The sequence below is a fragment of the Herpailurus yagouaroundi genome, unplaced genomic scaffold (assembly GCF_014898765.1).
Source record: "Herpailurus yagouaroundi ecotype Mexico unplaced genomic scaffold, PumYag 163, whole genome shotgun sequence".
Classification (NCBI taxonomy): Eukaryota; Metazoa; Chordata; class Mammalia; order Carnivora; family Felidae; genus Herpailurus; species Herpailurus yagouaroundi.
The window spans coordinates 36,698,257-36,716,108 of NW_024412404.1; the positions used below are offsets into that span (position 1 = coordinate 36,698,257).

Below are 17,852 nucleotides of genomic sequence, written 5' to 3' on the forward strand. Positions count from 1 at the left end.
TTTCATTCTTTTTGATTGCCAAGTAATACTCCACTGTATGTATGTGTGTGTGTGTCTGTATATGTATGTATGTGTGTATACACACACACACACACACACACACACACACACACCACATCTTCTTTATCCATTCATCCATCAGTGGACATTTGGGCTCTTTCCATACTTTGGCTATTGTTGATAGTGCTTCTATAAACATTGGGGTGCATGTGCCCCTTCGAAAGAGCATACCTGTATCCCTTGGATAGACACATAGTAGTGCAATTGCCGGGTCGTAGGGTAGTTCTATTTTTAATTTTTTGAGGAACCTCCATATTGTATTCTAGAGTGGCTGCACCAGTTTGCATTCCTGCCAGCAGTGCAAAAGAGATCCTCTTTCCTCTTTCCTTGCCAACACCTGTTGTTGCCTGAGTTGTTCATATTAGCTATTCTGACAGGTATAAGGTGGTGTCTCATTGTGGTTTTGATTTGTATTTCCCTGATGATGAGTGATGTTGAGCATTTTTTAATGTGTTGGTTGGCCATCTGGGTGTCTTCTTTGGAGAAGTGTCTATCATGTCTTTTGCCCATTTCTTCACTGGATTATTTGTTTTTTGGGTGTTGAGTTTGATAAGTTCTTTATAGATTTTGGATACTAACCCTTTATCTGATATGTAGTTTGCATGAAAGAATCTTTTTTTCTTGGTTTATTCACAATTCAGTGACCAATTTCAAATTTAAAGTAGGCATCTGCTAAGACATGTAGAAGACTACATTCTGTAGTCTCATGTAGGTCCTTTCAGATACCCATGGCACCGCTGACTAAAACTGCTGTCTTGCTAGTTGTGAAAATAAAAACATAGTGGAATCTTCCTTCATGAAGAGTAGTTTAAACAACAGATTTGACCGATAGTTTGGTTTTTGTTTTGTTTTGTAATTAGACATGTTTCAGCAGCTTTTTACCACCTGGTCTTAAATATCTCCCTGAGTCAAGAAAGGGGGAGCGCCTGTTCTTTTGTGCTTTGTGCTTTGTGTGTGCTTTCTGACATCTCACAACAATCCTTTGAAATATCAATACTGAGTTCCAACTCCAGATGAGGAAACCAAGGTTCAGAGAGGTTAAGTAATTTACCTAAGAGCCTATAGATAGTAAATGTCAGAGCTAGAAGTAGAATGTGAGTTTATCATATTCCACAATCTGTGCTCTTTCCATTAAAAGCACACTGCTTCAGAGGCCAGAGGGGCGTGAGGAAGGTAGGAGGCCAGCGTAGGCTGCTTATAATTGCATCTTTCAGTGTATTTGAATTATGAAATTATTGATCTCTATTTCTCATTGCCCCAGGAAGGGAGCAGAAGGGTTCCTGTATTACTGTTTTCAGAATTAGAAGTCCAACCAATTAGTCATGCTGAGAAACCATGTTAAAACTATAATTTCCCTAAATATTTCCAAACTAAGGTTTGCAATATAGTGCGTCTGAGTTTTTGTCAGTGTTGTGGGCTTACAAATCAATGATTATTTAACAGAAATACCCATGTCTAAAACAAAAGTATATGTTGACCAACTGGAGTTAATGTAGCCAAAATTTTATTTTCCAAAAAATTATTTTCAATGATATTTCTTCTCTATAAGATAAAAATAACTGTGAAGGATCTCTTAAAAGGTATGAAGGATGTTACTGAAATTTGAGAATATAACAGGGCTAGCCTTATATTTTAATCAGGTAAATACCCCTCATTTATGGAATCAAATGTACCTGGGCACTTAGAAGCAGTTTTAGAGTGTCCATTCTCTTTACAACATGAGTAACGTCTGGTGAATTTCATAGGGTAAAAATTTTCTTTGGAGAATGACCATACTAATTTCTTCTTTCTCTTTGTCTGTCTAGTGAGAATTCAACAGAGGCTCTAGCAGTAGATTCTAACAATCAGTCGAAGTCCCCGCTGGAGAAGTTTATGGTCAAACTGTGCACTCATCATCAGAAGCAGTTCATTCGTGTTCTGAACGATCTGTACACTGAATCCCAGCCAGGCCCCGAGGACCTGCACCCTGATTCTGGAGCAATGGACGCATCCACTTGCAGTGCCGGCTGTGCCCAACTAGGCACCAAACATAAGGAAAAGGATGCTGTGTGTCTCGATAGGAAGTCTCCTACTTCTGTAGATTTGTTCGTAGACTCATCGGACTCTCACAGCCCTCTACGCGTGACAGAACAGGCCCTGAAGGAGCCTCCTCCTGAGATAAAGTCTGTAGATGGGAGAGAGAATGCCTTGGCTGTTACCCAGAAAGTTTCCTCTGAACTTCCAACCACTAAACCTAATTCTGGTAGTTCAACGGATAGTTCCACTCTGGGATACCTCACTGCATCTAATTCTTCCTCATTAAACTTCCACCACATCTCTAAGAGCTTGGAGGGGCAAACCACTGGACAGGAGCAAGACACAAATGTGAAAATTCGCGAGGATGGTAAAGACCATATGCAGAGCTCAGCTTTAGTAGAAAGTCTAATTGCAGTAAAAGGGGCAGCTGAGAATAGTGAGGAGAGCAACAGCTGTATTATTTCTCAGAGAAATTCATTCAAAGCTTTATCAGAAGAAGCTTGGGACTCAGGGTTTACGGGGAATTCACCTAGAACTGCTGACAAAGAGAACGCTTTACTGTGTAGCTCAAAAACACCTTTGCGCCAGGAGTTAGAGTCCAGTGAACAAGATTCAAGGCCAAAGCAAGAGAACCATCTTCACTCACTAGGAAGAAATAAGGTGAGTTATCATTTACATCCCAGTGATAAGGGCCAGTTTGATCATTCCAAAGATGGTTGGTTAGCCCCCAGCCCTATGCCAGCTGTACACAAAGCATCTAATGGACATTCACGAACCAAGATGATCTCAACCTCCATTAAGACAGCTCGGAAAAGTAAAAGGGCATCAGGGTTGAGGATAAACGATTATGATAACCAGTGTGATGTCGTTTATATTAGTCAGCCAATAACAGAATGCCACTTTGAGAATCAAAGATCAATATTATCCTCTCGGAAAACAGCCAGAAAGAGTACTCGGGGATACTTTTTCAATGGTGATTGTTGTGAGCTGCCAACTGTTCGCACACTGGCCAGAAATTTACACTCCCAAGAAAAAGCGAGCTGTTCAACCCTGGAGCCGGAGGCAGTGGTCACTCCCAAGCAGACCCTTACACTTTCAGCCCCTGGACCCGCCGTGGATGTGCAGCATCCCAGAGACGATGACCACGAAGAACCTAGTAAAGAAATCATCTCCCTTAAGGAAGGAGACAGAGATGCTTCCTCGGAAAAGGAATCTCAAGAGCCTGAGGTTTGCCCCGTGACAAATAAACCAAATCCGAGCAGCTCTCCTAGGTCAAAGGAAACAACAGCCTCCAGCCTGGTGTCACCTCTCCCTGTTCACCTTCCCAAAGAGGACACACCAGAAGGCAGCTCCATGGTCTCAACTCCCACAGCAAGTGGGATAGCTTCCCCTGAACGAGACCAGCAGCCAGTCGAACTGCTGGAAATCAAGGAGGGGACTGTCACCCAAGACTGTCACCTGGTTTCCTCTATTGAGAGCACTTCTGAGGGAGGCAATGAAGATGTTGTTTCCGGGCCTCATTCTTCTCCTGAAACAGTCAGTAGAGAGGAAGGTCCTCCTTGCTCAGAAAGTCAGAGTCCTCCAGTGGGCTTGGAGCCTCCTCTGAGCCTGGGAAAAGCTGAAGACAACCAAAGCATCAGTACTGAGGCTGAGACTGAAGACACTCAGGAGCTAGATACTGACCTACTCTTGAAGGAAAGCAGCACTTTTACTAATGAAAACCCCAATGAAATTGAGGAAAGTGAGACAGCAGGTGGTACAGGAAAATTAGAGGGACAGGGCAGGAACGTAAAACATTCTTCAGAAAGAGATATGTGTGATCAAAACATTGACTCACCCGAAGAGAATCTGGACAAGAAGAAAAAAGTTAAAAAACTCCCTGAGGCCTCTGACAGGTGCCTAAGAAGTCAGCTTTCTGATCCCTCTTCTGCTGATAGGTGCCTAAGAAGTCAAAGTTCAGATTCTTCCTCTGCTAGTCCTGAGATCAAGGTTTCCAAAAATCCTGTTATGAAACGTTCTAAAAAGGAAGCGTGCCCTGGTGAGACAACACCTGAGAGTCTTCTGGCTGATGGTTTCCATACAAAAGCTTTGGAGGACACTGAAAACCCAGAGGTCCATGAAAAGCCCTCTGAGAAAGATGCCGAGCAGGAGGGCAAAGAAGGTGGGATCATCACCAGGCAGACTTTTAAAAACATGCTGGCTAAAGAGGTCAAAGGGGAAGAAGGAGGTATTTTCCCCCACGGTGATCCCATAACCACAGTAGACCAGACCCTGCCTGGAGAAAGACTGGAAATCTATGTTCAGTCTAAGTTAGGTGAGAAAAATGCTCGTGCTCCCTCAGAAAATATTCCACGTACTTTCCCAGAACAATCAAAAGAGAAGCCAGAACCAATTCCTGCACACGATACGGAGGAGGTTGTGAATGAGGCTGGCAGTGCAAACACCCAGCATAAAGGTGACCAGAGTGATGTGCCATCCAGTGCATGTGGCTTGTCAAATAGTGGAAGTGGTGATGCGGCCGGGCCCCCACAGTGCGTCCCGAGGCTTACAAGACTGACCTCTTCAACTTACAACCTAAGACATACTCATTCTCTGGACTCCTTGGACACTGCAAAAGTGACTTCAGAAAAGGAAGCAACACAGGGAAACCCAATGCCAAAGGAAAAGGAAGCTTCAGAGAGTGGAGATCCCTTACATGAGGATGATGTGGACACAGTGGTAGATGACCAGCCAAAGTTTGTGGAATGGTGTGCAGAGGAAGAGAACCAAGAGCTTATTGCCAGCTTCAATGCCCAGTACATGAGAGTCCAGAAAGGTTGGATCCAGTTGGAAAAGGAAGCCCAGCCAACACCAAGATCAAGGAACAAGTCAGATAAACTAAAGGAGATTTGGAAAAGCAAAAAAAGGTCACGGAAATGTAGGGGTTCGTTGGAGGTTCAAAGGTTTTCTCCTGTTCAGATGCTGTTTATGACAAACTTTAAGTTATCTAATGTTTGCAAATGGTTCTTAGAGACAACTGAAACCCGGTCTCTGGTTATCGTGAAGAAGCTCAACACTCGTCTTCCAGGAGACATCCCCCCTGTCAAGCATCCTCTTCAGAAATACTCTCCTTCCAGCCTGTACCCCAGTTCACTACAGGCTGAACGCTTGAAAAAACACTTGAAGAAATTTCCTGGAGCTACTCCTGCTAGAAACAATTGGAAAACACAGAAGCTCTGGGCTAAGTTTCGAGAGAATCCTGACCAAGTGGAGCCAGAGGATGGCAGTGATGTCAGCCTCAGCCCCAATTCTGAAGACACTGTAGAGGAAGTCAAGGAAGGTAGAAATAGCCATCCTCCCACAAATTCACCTACCCCAGCCAGTACTCGGATCCTCAGAAAATACTCCAATATTCGAGGAAAGCTCAGAGCCCAGCAATGTTTGATCAAGAACGAGAAAATGGAGAGCCCATTTGGACAGGCTGTGGAGAGTAAACAGAGTTGTAAGAGTGTATGCATCAACCCTCTGATGTCCCCCAAGCTTGCCCTGCAAGTGGATGCAGATGGGTTTCCCATTAAGCCCAAGAGTACTGATGGAATGAAGGGAAGGAAGGGGAAGCAGATGTCTGAAATCTTGCCGAAAGCCGAAGTGCAGAATAAACGCAAGAGGACAGAAAGCGGCACCGCTCAGGACAGGAAGGACAAGGGACCTGCGGTCAAAGCCAGCAAAGAAAAGCATAGTGATGGATCCACCAAAACCCCTGCTGCCAAGAAGCCAGCTGCAAGGGACAGAATCAGCCAACTGCCCAAAAAGACATCCTTGAAAGAGAATAAAGTGAAGATCCCCAAAAAGTCCCCTGGGAAGAACTGCCCTCCCTCCAGGAGGGAAAAAGAAAATACGAACAAAAGACCCGCTCAGCCAGCCGCCTCAGACACAGTGACGAAACCTGCAAAGCAAAAGGGGGCAGGGGAATCCTCTTCAAGGCCACAGAAAGCCACCAACAGGAAGCAAAGCAGTGGAAAGGCTCGGGCCAGACCCTTGACAAAAACCCCAGAGAGCAGTGCGGCCCAGAGAAAGCGAAAGCTGAAGGCAAAGCTGGACTCTTCCCATGGCAAACGGAGACGGCTGGACGCAAAGTGATCGCCAGGCTGGTAGCCGAGAGTTAAACTGTCCTACAGAAGTAACCCTTCGTTTTGCATTAACTAAACCTGCTTTTATAAGCTTATCCAGCCTTTCAAATCTGCAGTTAATGGAGAACATCACAATTTAAGATGTCAGAAAAATGCATCTCAGATGGAGAAGGGAACTTGCAGAGTCTTTCTCTGAGGCTGAGTAAGGGAAGTTATATATTATATTCTGGTTGTTCCTTGGGTTTTAAACTTGGAACCAAGCAGTTTTAGTTTTTAAAAGTACAGTGCCTTATTTATCCTTTTTGTTTTTAAATTTACAAAAGCTAAAAAGCTGATCTATGTGATTAAAGGCTTGTATTTTATACTTGATGCACAAGCACTTGTACTGTAGCCGAGAAGACCACCATCATGCACATAAAAGTAGCTTTTCAGCAGCCACCCTGCAGTGTCTGTACCTGAACAGACACTCCTCTTTGCAAACCCTAGCAGTGAACTTCCCTCTCTGTCTTGTTTGTTTGTTTCAATGATTCTCGAAAGCTAAACCAAATCACTTTTATGGTATGTAGAGAATGCAGAGGGAAATTATTATTATTATAAAAGATGAATATTTCTGTTACCCCTTTTTAAAAATTCATATTCTGTTCATTATTGGTCACTCCTCTCACTTTTGATCCTTTGTCATTTGAAAAAATGTATTCTAAATTATGTGCCCATGGGACAGAAGATGTGTCACATGGTGTTAATATTGGGTTATGACCTCTAAAAATTATTTACATCCCCCAAGTGATTTGCATTACTGATTCTTGCCATCCTTTTCATTTTGGGCCTTGCAAGCTTGCTAGCACTCTAACGAGGTTTTCTTCTGACTTTGGGGGAAAAAATGTAGGCTTTTTTTTTTTTTTTTTCATCTTGTAACTGTAACTTGACAATTAGGATAAGAGTGACTGTTCTAATATTCTTTCTTACCCCGAATACTTCCATATTCAAAGAAAGCCAGGTTGTTATTTCCAGTAATAGAAAAGTTTAAGAGTTTATGCATGTGCATTTGCCTGTGGTTATTAGCCACAGATGTCTCCCAGCCCCGGTTCTGCAGTAAGATTCTTTGTCGCCATGCAGTGTGCTAGGGCATTTGTTCATGAGCTGGGTAATTAGCACAGGCCAGATGGTTTAAATGTGGCCCAGGGTCTCTGTGAGTATCCCCAAAACCAGTTTGGCATGAGGCTCAGAAAGGTCTAAACAGCACAGAGTTATGTAAAGTTCAGAGCAACTTTGCTGTTGGAGGAAGCAGCCCCATCTCATAGTGGGCCTGCAGCGCTCCCCCCACCTGGAGCTGACGTTCAGCTGGTGTGCTCCAGTGTGAACGTACATGGTTAGAGTGGGTGTTAGCATTCTAATTGGTTAGTGCCATACTGGTAGTTAATGCTTGTGGTATCACTCCCGCCTCTATCACGTCAGGCTCTATTCCATGGCTCAGAATTGAGAGCTGCGGTGTTTTAACTAATGTTGTTTGCCTTTCCTGAGTGACGCCTGAGGTGGTTGCATGGGCTTTCCCTTGATGCCTGTAACATTGCTCCATTATAACACAGTGTGACTTCCACATTTCCACTGGACCACTCTACAAAAAAGGCTTGGTTGTTAAAGCTTCAGCCAACTTCTCTAACATGCTCCGTCACAGAAGTAGGCTTGTGTGGACAGGTGCCACCCTGTCTGTTTTACTAAAAAGTTTTCCATTTAGATTGTTCAGATCTGTTTAGGTAAACCCGGGTGGACTTTTTTCATGTATAGTTCAGCCAAATCATGATAAAACAGGCCTTCTACCCATTCTGTGAAAAGCTTGCTGTATATAATGGAAACTTCTGATGACTGGATAGGACTGGAGAAAAGCATGTGATTCATGGGAAATTGAAAATTGCATTGAATTTCATAGGTAGGGAAGCTTACTATCTTCAGTGAAGCCTTGACTTTTTTTTTTTTCCAATGTCTCCTATCCCATGAGTCTCTTTTTTTCTTTTTAATATCTTTGACTTTGGCCATTCAAGAGCTACCTATGTTAATGAAACTGCTGAGTGTGTATGTTGGCAGCCCTTTCTCAGCATTAAGTTGCACAGAAGCATTAGTATGTTTTTGCGTAGGTTTGGTTAATCTTTTAAAAGTGGTTTTAAAGTTAAAAAAAAATTTTTCATATAGTCGTCACTGGATACTGTTTTTGTGGTGACTTAACCAGCTGAGGTCTGCCAATGTGACATGTGTGGACTCCTGTGCGTATACTCAAGGTGCCCCCCTTAGCTGCACGTAGACTGCATTGTAGCGGTGCTTGGATTAACTTAGGGAGAGGTGTGAGGCAGTGTGAGTGGGTGGAACTCTTCCAGTTTCGGGTCTGTCATCCATTCCATTACTTTTCTAAGTGCTTTTTCATTTTAAAAAGCTTACTTCAAGATAATAGCCTTTTCTCCCGTCTTAGGCAGCATTTGGCGAAAGGTATGCATGTGTATGCCTTTTTTTATACACTGCAGTGGCTCATCTTTAAAATCAACTTACACTTTATAGTAGTAACTGCATTTAAATAGACTAGGATTCTACATAATTAGAACACTTAAAACCTTAGGATTATTTTTATATTTGTTGAATCTCATTTTTGCTGATTCAGTTAATTTTGCTAATAGAAGAAAGGAAAACAAACAAACAAACTTGAGGGCTGCCTCTGGAACACCCTTTTACTCTTACAGCCGATGCTGGCAAACCTGTCTCCTAGACACCTCCAAGCCAGACTTGGAATTGACTCAAGTTCCCCCTTGTTTCCCCTGTCTCACAAAGACCTCCTTTTTCTAGCCATCTTCACAGTATGGCTTGCCACCAGATGCAAAGGCAATCTGTCCCACATTCCAGATTCCAAATGAAGAAAAAAGAAAACTCTGCCCCTGGGCCTATACTCTGACTGTCCCAGTGTTGGAGCTGAAGTTGATGACCTGAGAACGCCGGTATTACCTCCGAGCTTCTGGGAGAGCTGCAGGATGCCTGCGGAGCAATGACTGAAGCTCTATCATAGCTCCCCAGAGCTGGGCCCTCTTCAGGAGACCCATTTTCTGTCCCCCATTTTCTAGCCCTTCAGGCTCCCCGGGTTTGGGAGGACAACATGGAAACTGCTCCCCAGTCAGGGTCCAGAGCCTCCCTCATAGCAATCTTGCAGCACAGCAGGAAGGCAATGAACGTTTAGTCTGCTCTTAAGGCTGCCCGCATTGGAATGTCATTGGTGTGTGTTCATCTGCAGTTGCTAGTCCCTTGGATCCCTTGGGTTAATTCTGTTGCATCTGTACTTCATTAAAGAATTTTACACAAGCCTTATCTAAAAACAGTAATCTTGGACTGTGGGTTTCATCCTTGCAGTAGTGCGGCTAGGGGAGGTGCAGGTCCTCGTCTCTTCATAGGTGCTGCTTCTGAGGGGCTCCTCTGTGCATCACACGCTGTTCAGATAGGACATCAGTGAAACACATCACTTCAAGACTTGCTTTGAACTGAGGTTTGGTCTCTTTCCTGCCTTTTGGTGGATTCGTGGTGAGGGCTGAAGCTGTCACCCCCCCCTCTACGGGCAGCATTCCTGCTGATTGAAGGACCCGAGAGCTAAGTGGGAAAGACAGCATGCTACATGATGCAGGTCGGAGATTCTGTAAGTACCACCATCAGCAAGGTTGGTGGCTTGTCACCACACCAGGGACTGTATTGGAATTTCCCCGGGTGCTAGGCCGGGGAGCCACACCCGTTCCTATTGGTTTTCTGTCAGCCCGCACAAACTGTCATTTGGCTTACAGAGGATCAAGGGTCTGCAGAATATGGGCTGGTCACTCTTTTGTAAATAAAAGTTTATTGGAACATAGCCATGCCCATTTGTTCGTGTATTTTCCTTGGCAGCTTTCCAGCAGAGTATCATATTTATAGCAGAGACCAAGGGCCTGCAAAGCCTAAAGGATTTACCGTCTGGACCTTTCAGAAAAAGTTTGTTGACCCTCCTTGCTTAAGAAAATAATCGTTTTTCACTAACAAATTTTGCCTGATTGATCTTCTCCTTTCTTTGTCCTCCCCTCCTCTCTGTCCTCTTCTTCTTTTCCCCCTTATCTTACCTCAGTTTTGTTCTTCTTTTTACACTTCTTTATTTTCTCTTGCTACAGAGGAGACACGGTATATTGCTATAGCACACTGACTGCCATCTCCTGACTCGTGAGCTGCCGTAGCCTCACACCTTCCTTCTTAGAACCGCCCGTCACTGCAGCCACAGTGAGGCCACCGTTAGCCTCAAGAGTCAGACCCCGTGAGCAAACAGGGCTTCAGAGTTGTAAATGTGGCCTGGCCTCTCATTTCACTCAGCCTTTATCATAGACTTGACTCCGGCCTCACGTCTTGTTTGTTCCTAAGGTAAGCCAAGATTTGGTTTTTCTCAAAATTAGTTGAGAATACTGTGGTATTCTCATTTACATATTTAGATACGGAAAAAGCCTTTTCACAGAAGGGAAAACAAAGTCCAGTCACTAACCCAAGGTATTTATTATGTAATATTTTGGGCCAGCTTCTAGGAAAATAAAAATGCATCAGCACTGATATTTTTTTAGTCATATACTTTCCTTTCAAAATTATTTTATTAAAGGCAAGCCAGCAAATGAAAACTAGGGGCTTTGAACGTGCTTTTAGGTAAGAATAGAAAATTGGGGCATATTATGTAACCTGAGTGTGACTGAGAAGTTGTACATTATATCTTTGGATCAAATCCAGTCAGCTTCCAGGCTGTTGGGTCTTCCCCGTCCCCCAGAACTCAAGGATAAGCTTCCATACTGGTTTTTTCCCAAAGGAAGTTTGAATGTCATGCCAGTGAAAAAATTTCTGTCAGTGGCCCCAGAACACTGATTATTTCGGTTATTTTGAAACAGACAGTTATCGTTTTGACTTCTCAGCTATTAATTTTTGTCTTCTTATTGCTTGATACCCACTGAAATACTGGAAATTTTTCTGTGAGTATAAAATCAGGTCTATAATCACATCAGCAAGGCAGTCCTCACACCCCAGCAGTAAGTATTCTTCCCTGGGCTTGCTCCCAAATCCTTTTTCAGGGAAAAAAATGAAAATAAAAAGATTATTGCATTTAAAACAAGCAGAATTATGAGAAGCCTTTTGAGGCAGCCTTCAGTTCATTCCGTGAAATGTCAGAACAGTTTGACTACTTGTGCTACAGTGGACATATTGGAAGACTTGAAGGTCTGACCTCTTTCCTTTAGAGATAATAAGTCACACTCAAGCAGAAACCCAGAGCTCTCTGATGACGCTTCTGATGCAGGGCTTTGCCTTGTCGTGCTGGGGACCCGGGAAAGCACCCGGGGCACTTCTGCAGAGGGTGCACTTGCTCATGCTTTTGCTCTTCGGATTGAGCCAAAGCTGGTCGTTTCCTTCCATTACCTCCTGTCTGTCCGATCTTCCTTTTCCCAGAGCCCTGGTGGCATACACTCGGTGCTTAGGGGACACCCTCAGCTTTGTTGTCTAGAGGGGCGGCTGTGTAGTTAGTCCCGTCTGGCAAGCACTGTGACGCACAGAGGCTTTCTCACCGGCCTGAGACCATCCCACTTAATGCAAGGTGGTCAGTAGGCAAGGGACGTGAAGGTATAGACTGCCCATGAAAGAGCAACAACAATGAAACAGGTGCTCATGGTCTTATAGTATGCCGGAGGTTGGAGGAATGCATTTTACCTTTTATTTTTTAAAGGATTATATTTAAAAAAAAAAAAAAAGGAACAGAAACCATATAGTAGTGGACACAGCCTAAAATGTATTCACCACCTGGCTCTTTACAAAAGCTTTACTGACCCTTGCAGTACATCGTTCAGGATAAAATATGAGGACAGCTAGGCACAAACATTTTTTCACATAATCCAGCACTGCACCACATCCTTCCTTTTAGATTTGAGGGGGTCTCACTTGTTCATCTCGGCACACAGCTGCTGTTGCACGTTATTTCTGAGTGATGCTTGTGCACTAAAGAAGAAGAAAAGATCCTTCTTCGTTGATTGAATGTTTGTTGAATCATGATCTGATCTACTAGGACAAGTAGTTAAAACCAGAAGTGCAAAGTCTTTTACGTCTCCTCTGTGGCAGTGCTGCCCACAAACAGATTTGGTAATGAACCTGAATCCCAGAACAGTGCCTCCCCTGGCCAGAACAGGCGTGCCCCTTTCACCCTCTAGCACCCTTTTTCCTTTGTTGTACGCTTGCAAGCTCACTCCCCAAGCTCTGGTCACTACTTGTGAACCTAAACGAATGACCCCCGTGCCCATTTGAACCCGAGTCCAGCCTGCCCTCCCTCCGCCCTCTCGTGAACACCTGCATGTTGATGGCCCCTTGTTGGCACACCAGCAGCTGTAGTCCGAAGAAGTTCTGAGCTCTCTGGCCTGGCTCAGCTCGTCTTGAGGAGCCATCCTTGGCCCCTCCTCTCTTCCCTCTTCTGCTTGTGCCGCCCAGCCCCCTTCTAGGAGGTATCTTCTCTGGGACAGTACCATACCTCCCAAGCATGTCACTGAGCGCATACGTGTCATACTAGAAGCATCTTTCTTTTCATATCCCTTTATTTTCCTTCCAGCATTTAGCCGTTGAGTCCAAATACTCTTCAATTTATCAACTTTTTCAGCCCACTTGTTTTCTATAATCTGCACCTCATGCTGTCTTGCAGCTGAAGCTGTAGTATTGGGGAGGTAGTTTGTGGGAAAGATGCCATACAAACAAGATCTGCATAATTATGTATGTTTATACCACAGGTAGGGATTCGTTTTAAGGCCACTGTATCTTAAGGGTATCAGTTTCACCAGTGTTCTAGGAGACTGTGTTCTTGACTGTGGTTTCCAATACATGGTGTAATACACAGTTACATTCACCACTGTTGAATTTATTTCACTGTGTAAATAGTGGTATTTTCCTGTTCAAATGCTTCTATAGAAAGTATTTATTTTAACAACAAAAAATTAACTGTCGAAAGGGCTTTCCAAAAAAGTGTTCTTTCTAGCCACCTGTCCTCCCCAATTACCTTGCTCATCCATTGAACCCCCAAACAACACAGTGAAGGCAGAAGGGTGCCACCTCAAAACCCTCACTCTGGGCAGACGCAGCGTGGGTTGGGAATCTGAGTGTTTCCCCCCACTGTCATCCCATCCCAGAACAAAGTGAGTCTCCCACAACTGGTATGGCTGTGCCAGGCATGGCATCGGGGCTTGCCTCAAGCCGCCCACTTTTTTTGCATACGCAGTTGATACCTTCCAACTGTCCACTCAACACCCTGTCCATGGAAACGAGCCTTAGTTGTAACCCCAAGGAACTCCAAACCCATACCTGTGGGGCTATGGAGAAACCACTGGTGGCCTAAAGAAAGCATTAAGATGTATTTTTAGTCTTTCTCACGTTTGTGAAAGACACACACCTATTCACATTCATTAACCATGGGAGATAAGCACGTTTCCTTCTGCACCTTGACAGTACTCTTGAGCACCTCAGCCCTCCTTCTCCTCACCCTCCTCCTTGTCTTCCCCCTTGCATTCCCCCTTCTCCCTGTCTCAGCAAACATCTGTGCAGATGTGGCCAGCCCCACCTGTCACCCGTGGTTACAGGAGGAGACCGTCTGCTCTAAGGTGTGTGCAGCTTTACCTCTCAGGAGTCTTGGTCTGCAATTCAGAGCACCCCTAGATTTAACGGAACGGATGCTTTATGATCGTGTTCCTCTTCTCTGTGCCCCATTCCTGGGCACCTCTGTCTGAGCCGTGACTCTCATTCTCCGCAGCTGGCTGGACTGAGAACCACGGCTCCAAGACCAGAGAGCTTGGGACTGGACACGTGGTGGGGGTGGGGTGGGGGGAGGTTCTCATCCGCTTGAACCGTAATTTGCATATTTTCTTATGGCCTCCCTTTGTCTTTTCTAACAAACGAGGAGGACACTTGAACAGCAATCCTGGAGAATGTTTTTTCTAAGATACTATTTGTAAGCAAATCTGATTTTAAGATGAAATGTGAATGGGTAACTAGATGCCAGGGAATTTAGCACTGAACTAGACCGTCAAAACTTTTTTAACCTTTGCAGGAGGAAATAAATTTTGCTCTCATCTAATGTTCACAAGAAGTAATGTTGTAAATAGTTTTTTAAAAATATTTATTACACGTGCTGTATACAGATTCATGTTCTGAGTGATGTTGGTTTGCATTGTAGTATTGTAGAAGACTATATTTTGAGCAGTGGACTTCCTTTCATAACACAGTTCACACATGGAGAAAGAACAAAAACCAGCAGGTTGAGAGCTGTTTGGGGCATTTGATCTGTAACGCTACATCAAATCCAAGCTTTAATTGCCCCCTCTTCTCATCTGGTTATGCCATATATATATATATATATATATATATATATATATATATATATCATATGTGTGTGTATATACATATCATATATATATATCATATATATGATATATATATATGATAAACCGGTCAGTTCCCAGATCTGCAGAGCAGATTTCCAGGTGTTCTTTCTGATGTGTTGCCCATAAGCAATAAGATCCTAGGTAATAACAATTTACTCTGGGCTCTGCGTTGGCCCTTGTCTCAGAGGATAGGGTGGGGGTAGAACAGCTCTTGCTAAGACCTCTTGCCTTTGCCGGAGAGGTGGCTGTACTTGAATTTTTGCTTCTGTTCGTCTGCACGCTTCTTCATGTCCTACAACTCTAGCAATGGATGAGAAATCTGCCAGCACCAGACACATCAAAGATTGGGCATAGAGATTGAAAACTGATCTATTTTTCCATGAATTTGCAGGGCTTCCAGAATCTAGTCGAGGCAAAGCTCATTTGGCTGTGAACATAAGAACTTTTTACATTAAAATTTTAAATTGACAGTTAAAAGCCCTTTGAGTCTATCTGCCCTACCTTGGAAAGCTAAGCCCACTTCCTGTGATCCTCCTCTGTGCCTGGGTTTGAAATGTCTGGGGTTAAGCCGTTTAGATGGGAGCAAGGAAGGCAGTCCCTCCTCTCCCAGCGTGTCCAGTTCAACAGGTTTCTAAGCTGTTTAGCAGCCTCTCCTTGTGACCGTCCTAAACTTTATGAAAAATACCCCACACCCGAATAACCATTAATAGAATAATGTAGTTTTTTAGGCTTTTGGAATATGTCTTCTCTTTTGTATTTATGACGGTGTTTGGAATTTTTCACTAGTGTTTTTTTAGATTGAAGTGGGTGCGTTAGAATAAAACTTTCCGCTGCTGAGCCTGAAAGCAAGCAAGAGGAAAGAAGCTGACCTATATTGTGTCATTGGGAAGGTGACTACTGTGGTGGGAGGGCGGGGAGGGGGCGTCGTAGATTATGTGCTAGAACTCTGGCCTGAGGCTCCCCACGTGTTTATTACCTTGTAATAAATAATCCCTTTATTAGCCTCACTTAATCTCAATAGAAGCCTGCTGTTTACCCTCAGGGAACAAGTAGTTTTCAAAATTGAGCTCCTCCAAGGTCATCGGCCAGTGCCTGTGTGCAGGCAGTGGTCGTCTTTGTGAACTCATGGCATTATTTTCCCATATGCATTATGGTAGTAAGGAATTCAACCCCAACCTGTATGAAAAGCACAGCCCAGGGTCCTACTTTAGGCTAGAGTTCATGCCTTTCAGGGGCCAGGGGGCCATAGGAGGCCCATGCAATTTAACTGAAGCTCAGGTGCCGTGTTGGGTTTTTATTCTTTTTAGGCCACGACCCTTCAGAATGAGATTAGGGCAGGGGCTGCTGATCCGGCTGTGGATCCAGGGAGCTCTAAGATGAATCTCTACCGTTCCTTTAAGGTCTTTCTGGTTCCTCCCAGTGTTGTCATTGCCGAGGTCAATCTTGTAGTTGTTCAGATGTGCTCCTTTTTGCTGTCTTGTGAGTCTTAGCCAGTGATCCAGATGCCTAAGGAGAGAGTCTCTGGATTCTCGGTACCAAGTGTGTGCCCCTAACCTGTGTGCAGGTGGTGTTTCCGAAAGCAGTGAATTGAGAAGTTCTACAAATGTTAATCTGGATGATAGATGTGTATCCTTGGGCCTGGATTTCCACTGTGTTAGTGAGTGTAGGAAAATACTGTGTCTTTAATGGATGAAAATTCAATGTATGCTGTGAATTTGTTGGTTTGAAACATTGAAAATTTTTCATTAGACAATGTTTACATACCTCACCTGAAGAACCTTTGAGAGTGTATATATGAAATTTAAAAATATATTAAGTTGCTTTAAAACAATATGTATAGCTATAAAAGTTGGAGTTATTTTAACTTTGAATATGTACCAAGTCTCTTAAATATTGAAATCTTGTGGACTTTTTGTGCTTCTGTGTTTTACTTTCCTATTAGGCCATGTAGGAAACTGTGTTCTTGTTATTGGTAAAGGGGCCCTCACTGAAATCCAAGCTTGGATGGATTTCCTTTGTTGTTTCAGATTTTCTTGTTTGGTTTTGAGGGATGGGGTATGGAGCTAGAGGATGTGTGGGAGGGATTTCTCTAACATTGACATCTATTCCATGAGCTTTTTCTAGGCGCTTATTTTATTGCAGCGTATTAAACTTCTTTGATATTAAAGTGTGTTTGTGTAGTTACTGGACAGGGAACAGAATGCACTGAAGCCCAGGATTCAACTTGTAGCCTGTGGCAAAGTTGAGCAGTTGCCAGAAGGAACCAAAAGACAATACTTCTAATACTTCTGCCTCGGCCACAGTGTTGGCACATAAGGGAATGTTGTTTGGTAGATCTGAGGCCATTTTGTGAGGTATGCCTAACTTCGGGGAAAAGAAAACACTGCGGATGAATCCTTGGAATTCCCATGGTGGAGTTGGAAAGGTGCCAGTGCTTCATCCTGAGGGGCGGGGGACCTGGTGAACCAGGTAAGCCACTGTTAAATACCAGGGTGATACGCACAGCTGCCAAGGGGGGCTGCCCGGCTGTCTGTAGCCCATGTTGGGGAAGGGCAGAACGTTGGCATTTACATTTACTAGCCCCATGACCTGTTTCACTGTATTCTTTCAGTTCTGCTTCAGAGGGGTTTATGTAAGGGTCCAGTGGGCCCGTGATTTCCTTTTGGAGTCAGCCATGGTTTCCTGAATACGTTACAGGACGGTGGCCATTGACATGCAGAACTATATCCGGTGAAAATAACCCCACCTCTGTTCACTTGAATTTGGAGAATTTATCTCGTTCCAGATTAGGAGTTTTCATGGTTAAAATAGACTTCTTTTCCTCCCATATTCATCCCATGGGAGGATAACTAGAATATGGCCTGAGAGGTGCAGACTGACTGGCTTGGGGTGAGGGGACGTCTCTAAAATTAGCTCTGAGAGCACAGAGTATAGGGGTGATAGACATGCTTTAGCACCAATCTCGGGAAAACTTGGCAACTCTAGCTGGAAGCCTGGTCATTCTTTCTGTTGCTTCCACTCCCCAACCAAGCCCTGCTATGCTCATTTCCTTGGTCAGGGATTTCCTTTTAACTGTTAAAGTTGCTACTTACTTTCCTTTAATTCAGAGGTTGCAAACTGGTGGCTCACAGTTGTATTTTATTGAGCCCAGTGTTTAAAAAAAGTTGTCTGTACACATGAACTGTGAGGGTTTACATAAAATTTGGTTTCTGGCTTCTCTTTTAAAAATCATAAT

The 17,852-nt window shown here is 43.9% G+C and overlaps 1 protein-coding gene across 5 annotated transcripts in view; it reads left to right on the plus strand.

Moving 5' to 3' along the window:
* The window catches only part of LCOR (ligand dependent nuclear receptor corepressor), a 144,901-nt gene extending 128,117 nt beyond the window's left edge, over nucleotides 1-16,784 (plus strand). For 4 of the 5 annotated variants that reach the window (XM_040486024.1, XM_040486026.1, XM_040486023.1 and 1 more), the window contains one exon: nucleotides 1,866-16,784. In XM_040486024.1, the coding sequence (XP_040341958.1) occupies nucleotides 1,866-6,195 (4,330 nt within the window). In that variant the 3' untranslated portion in view covers nucleotides 6,196-16,784. The remainder of the gene's footprint in view (nucleotides 1-1,865) is intronic. The other variant, XM_040486029.1, reaches the window with a different exon arrangement.
* The last annotated feature ends 1,068 nt before the right edge of the window (nucleotides 16,785-17,852 follow it).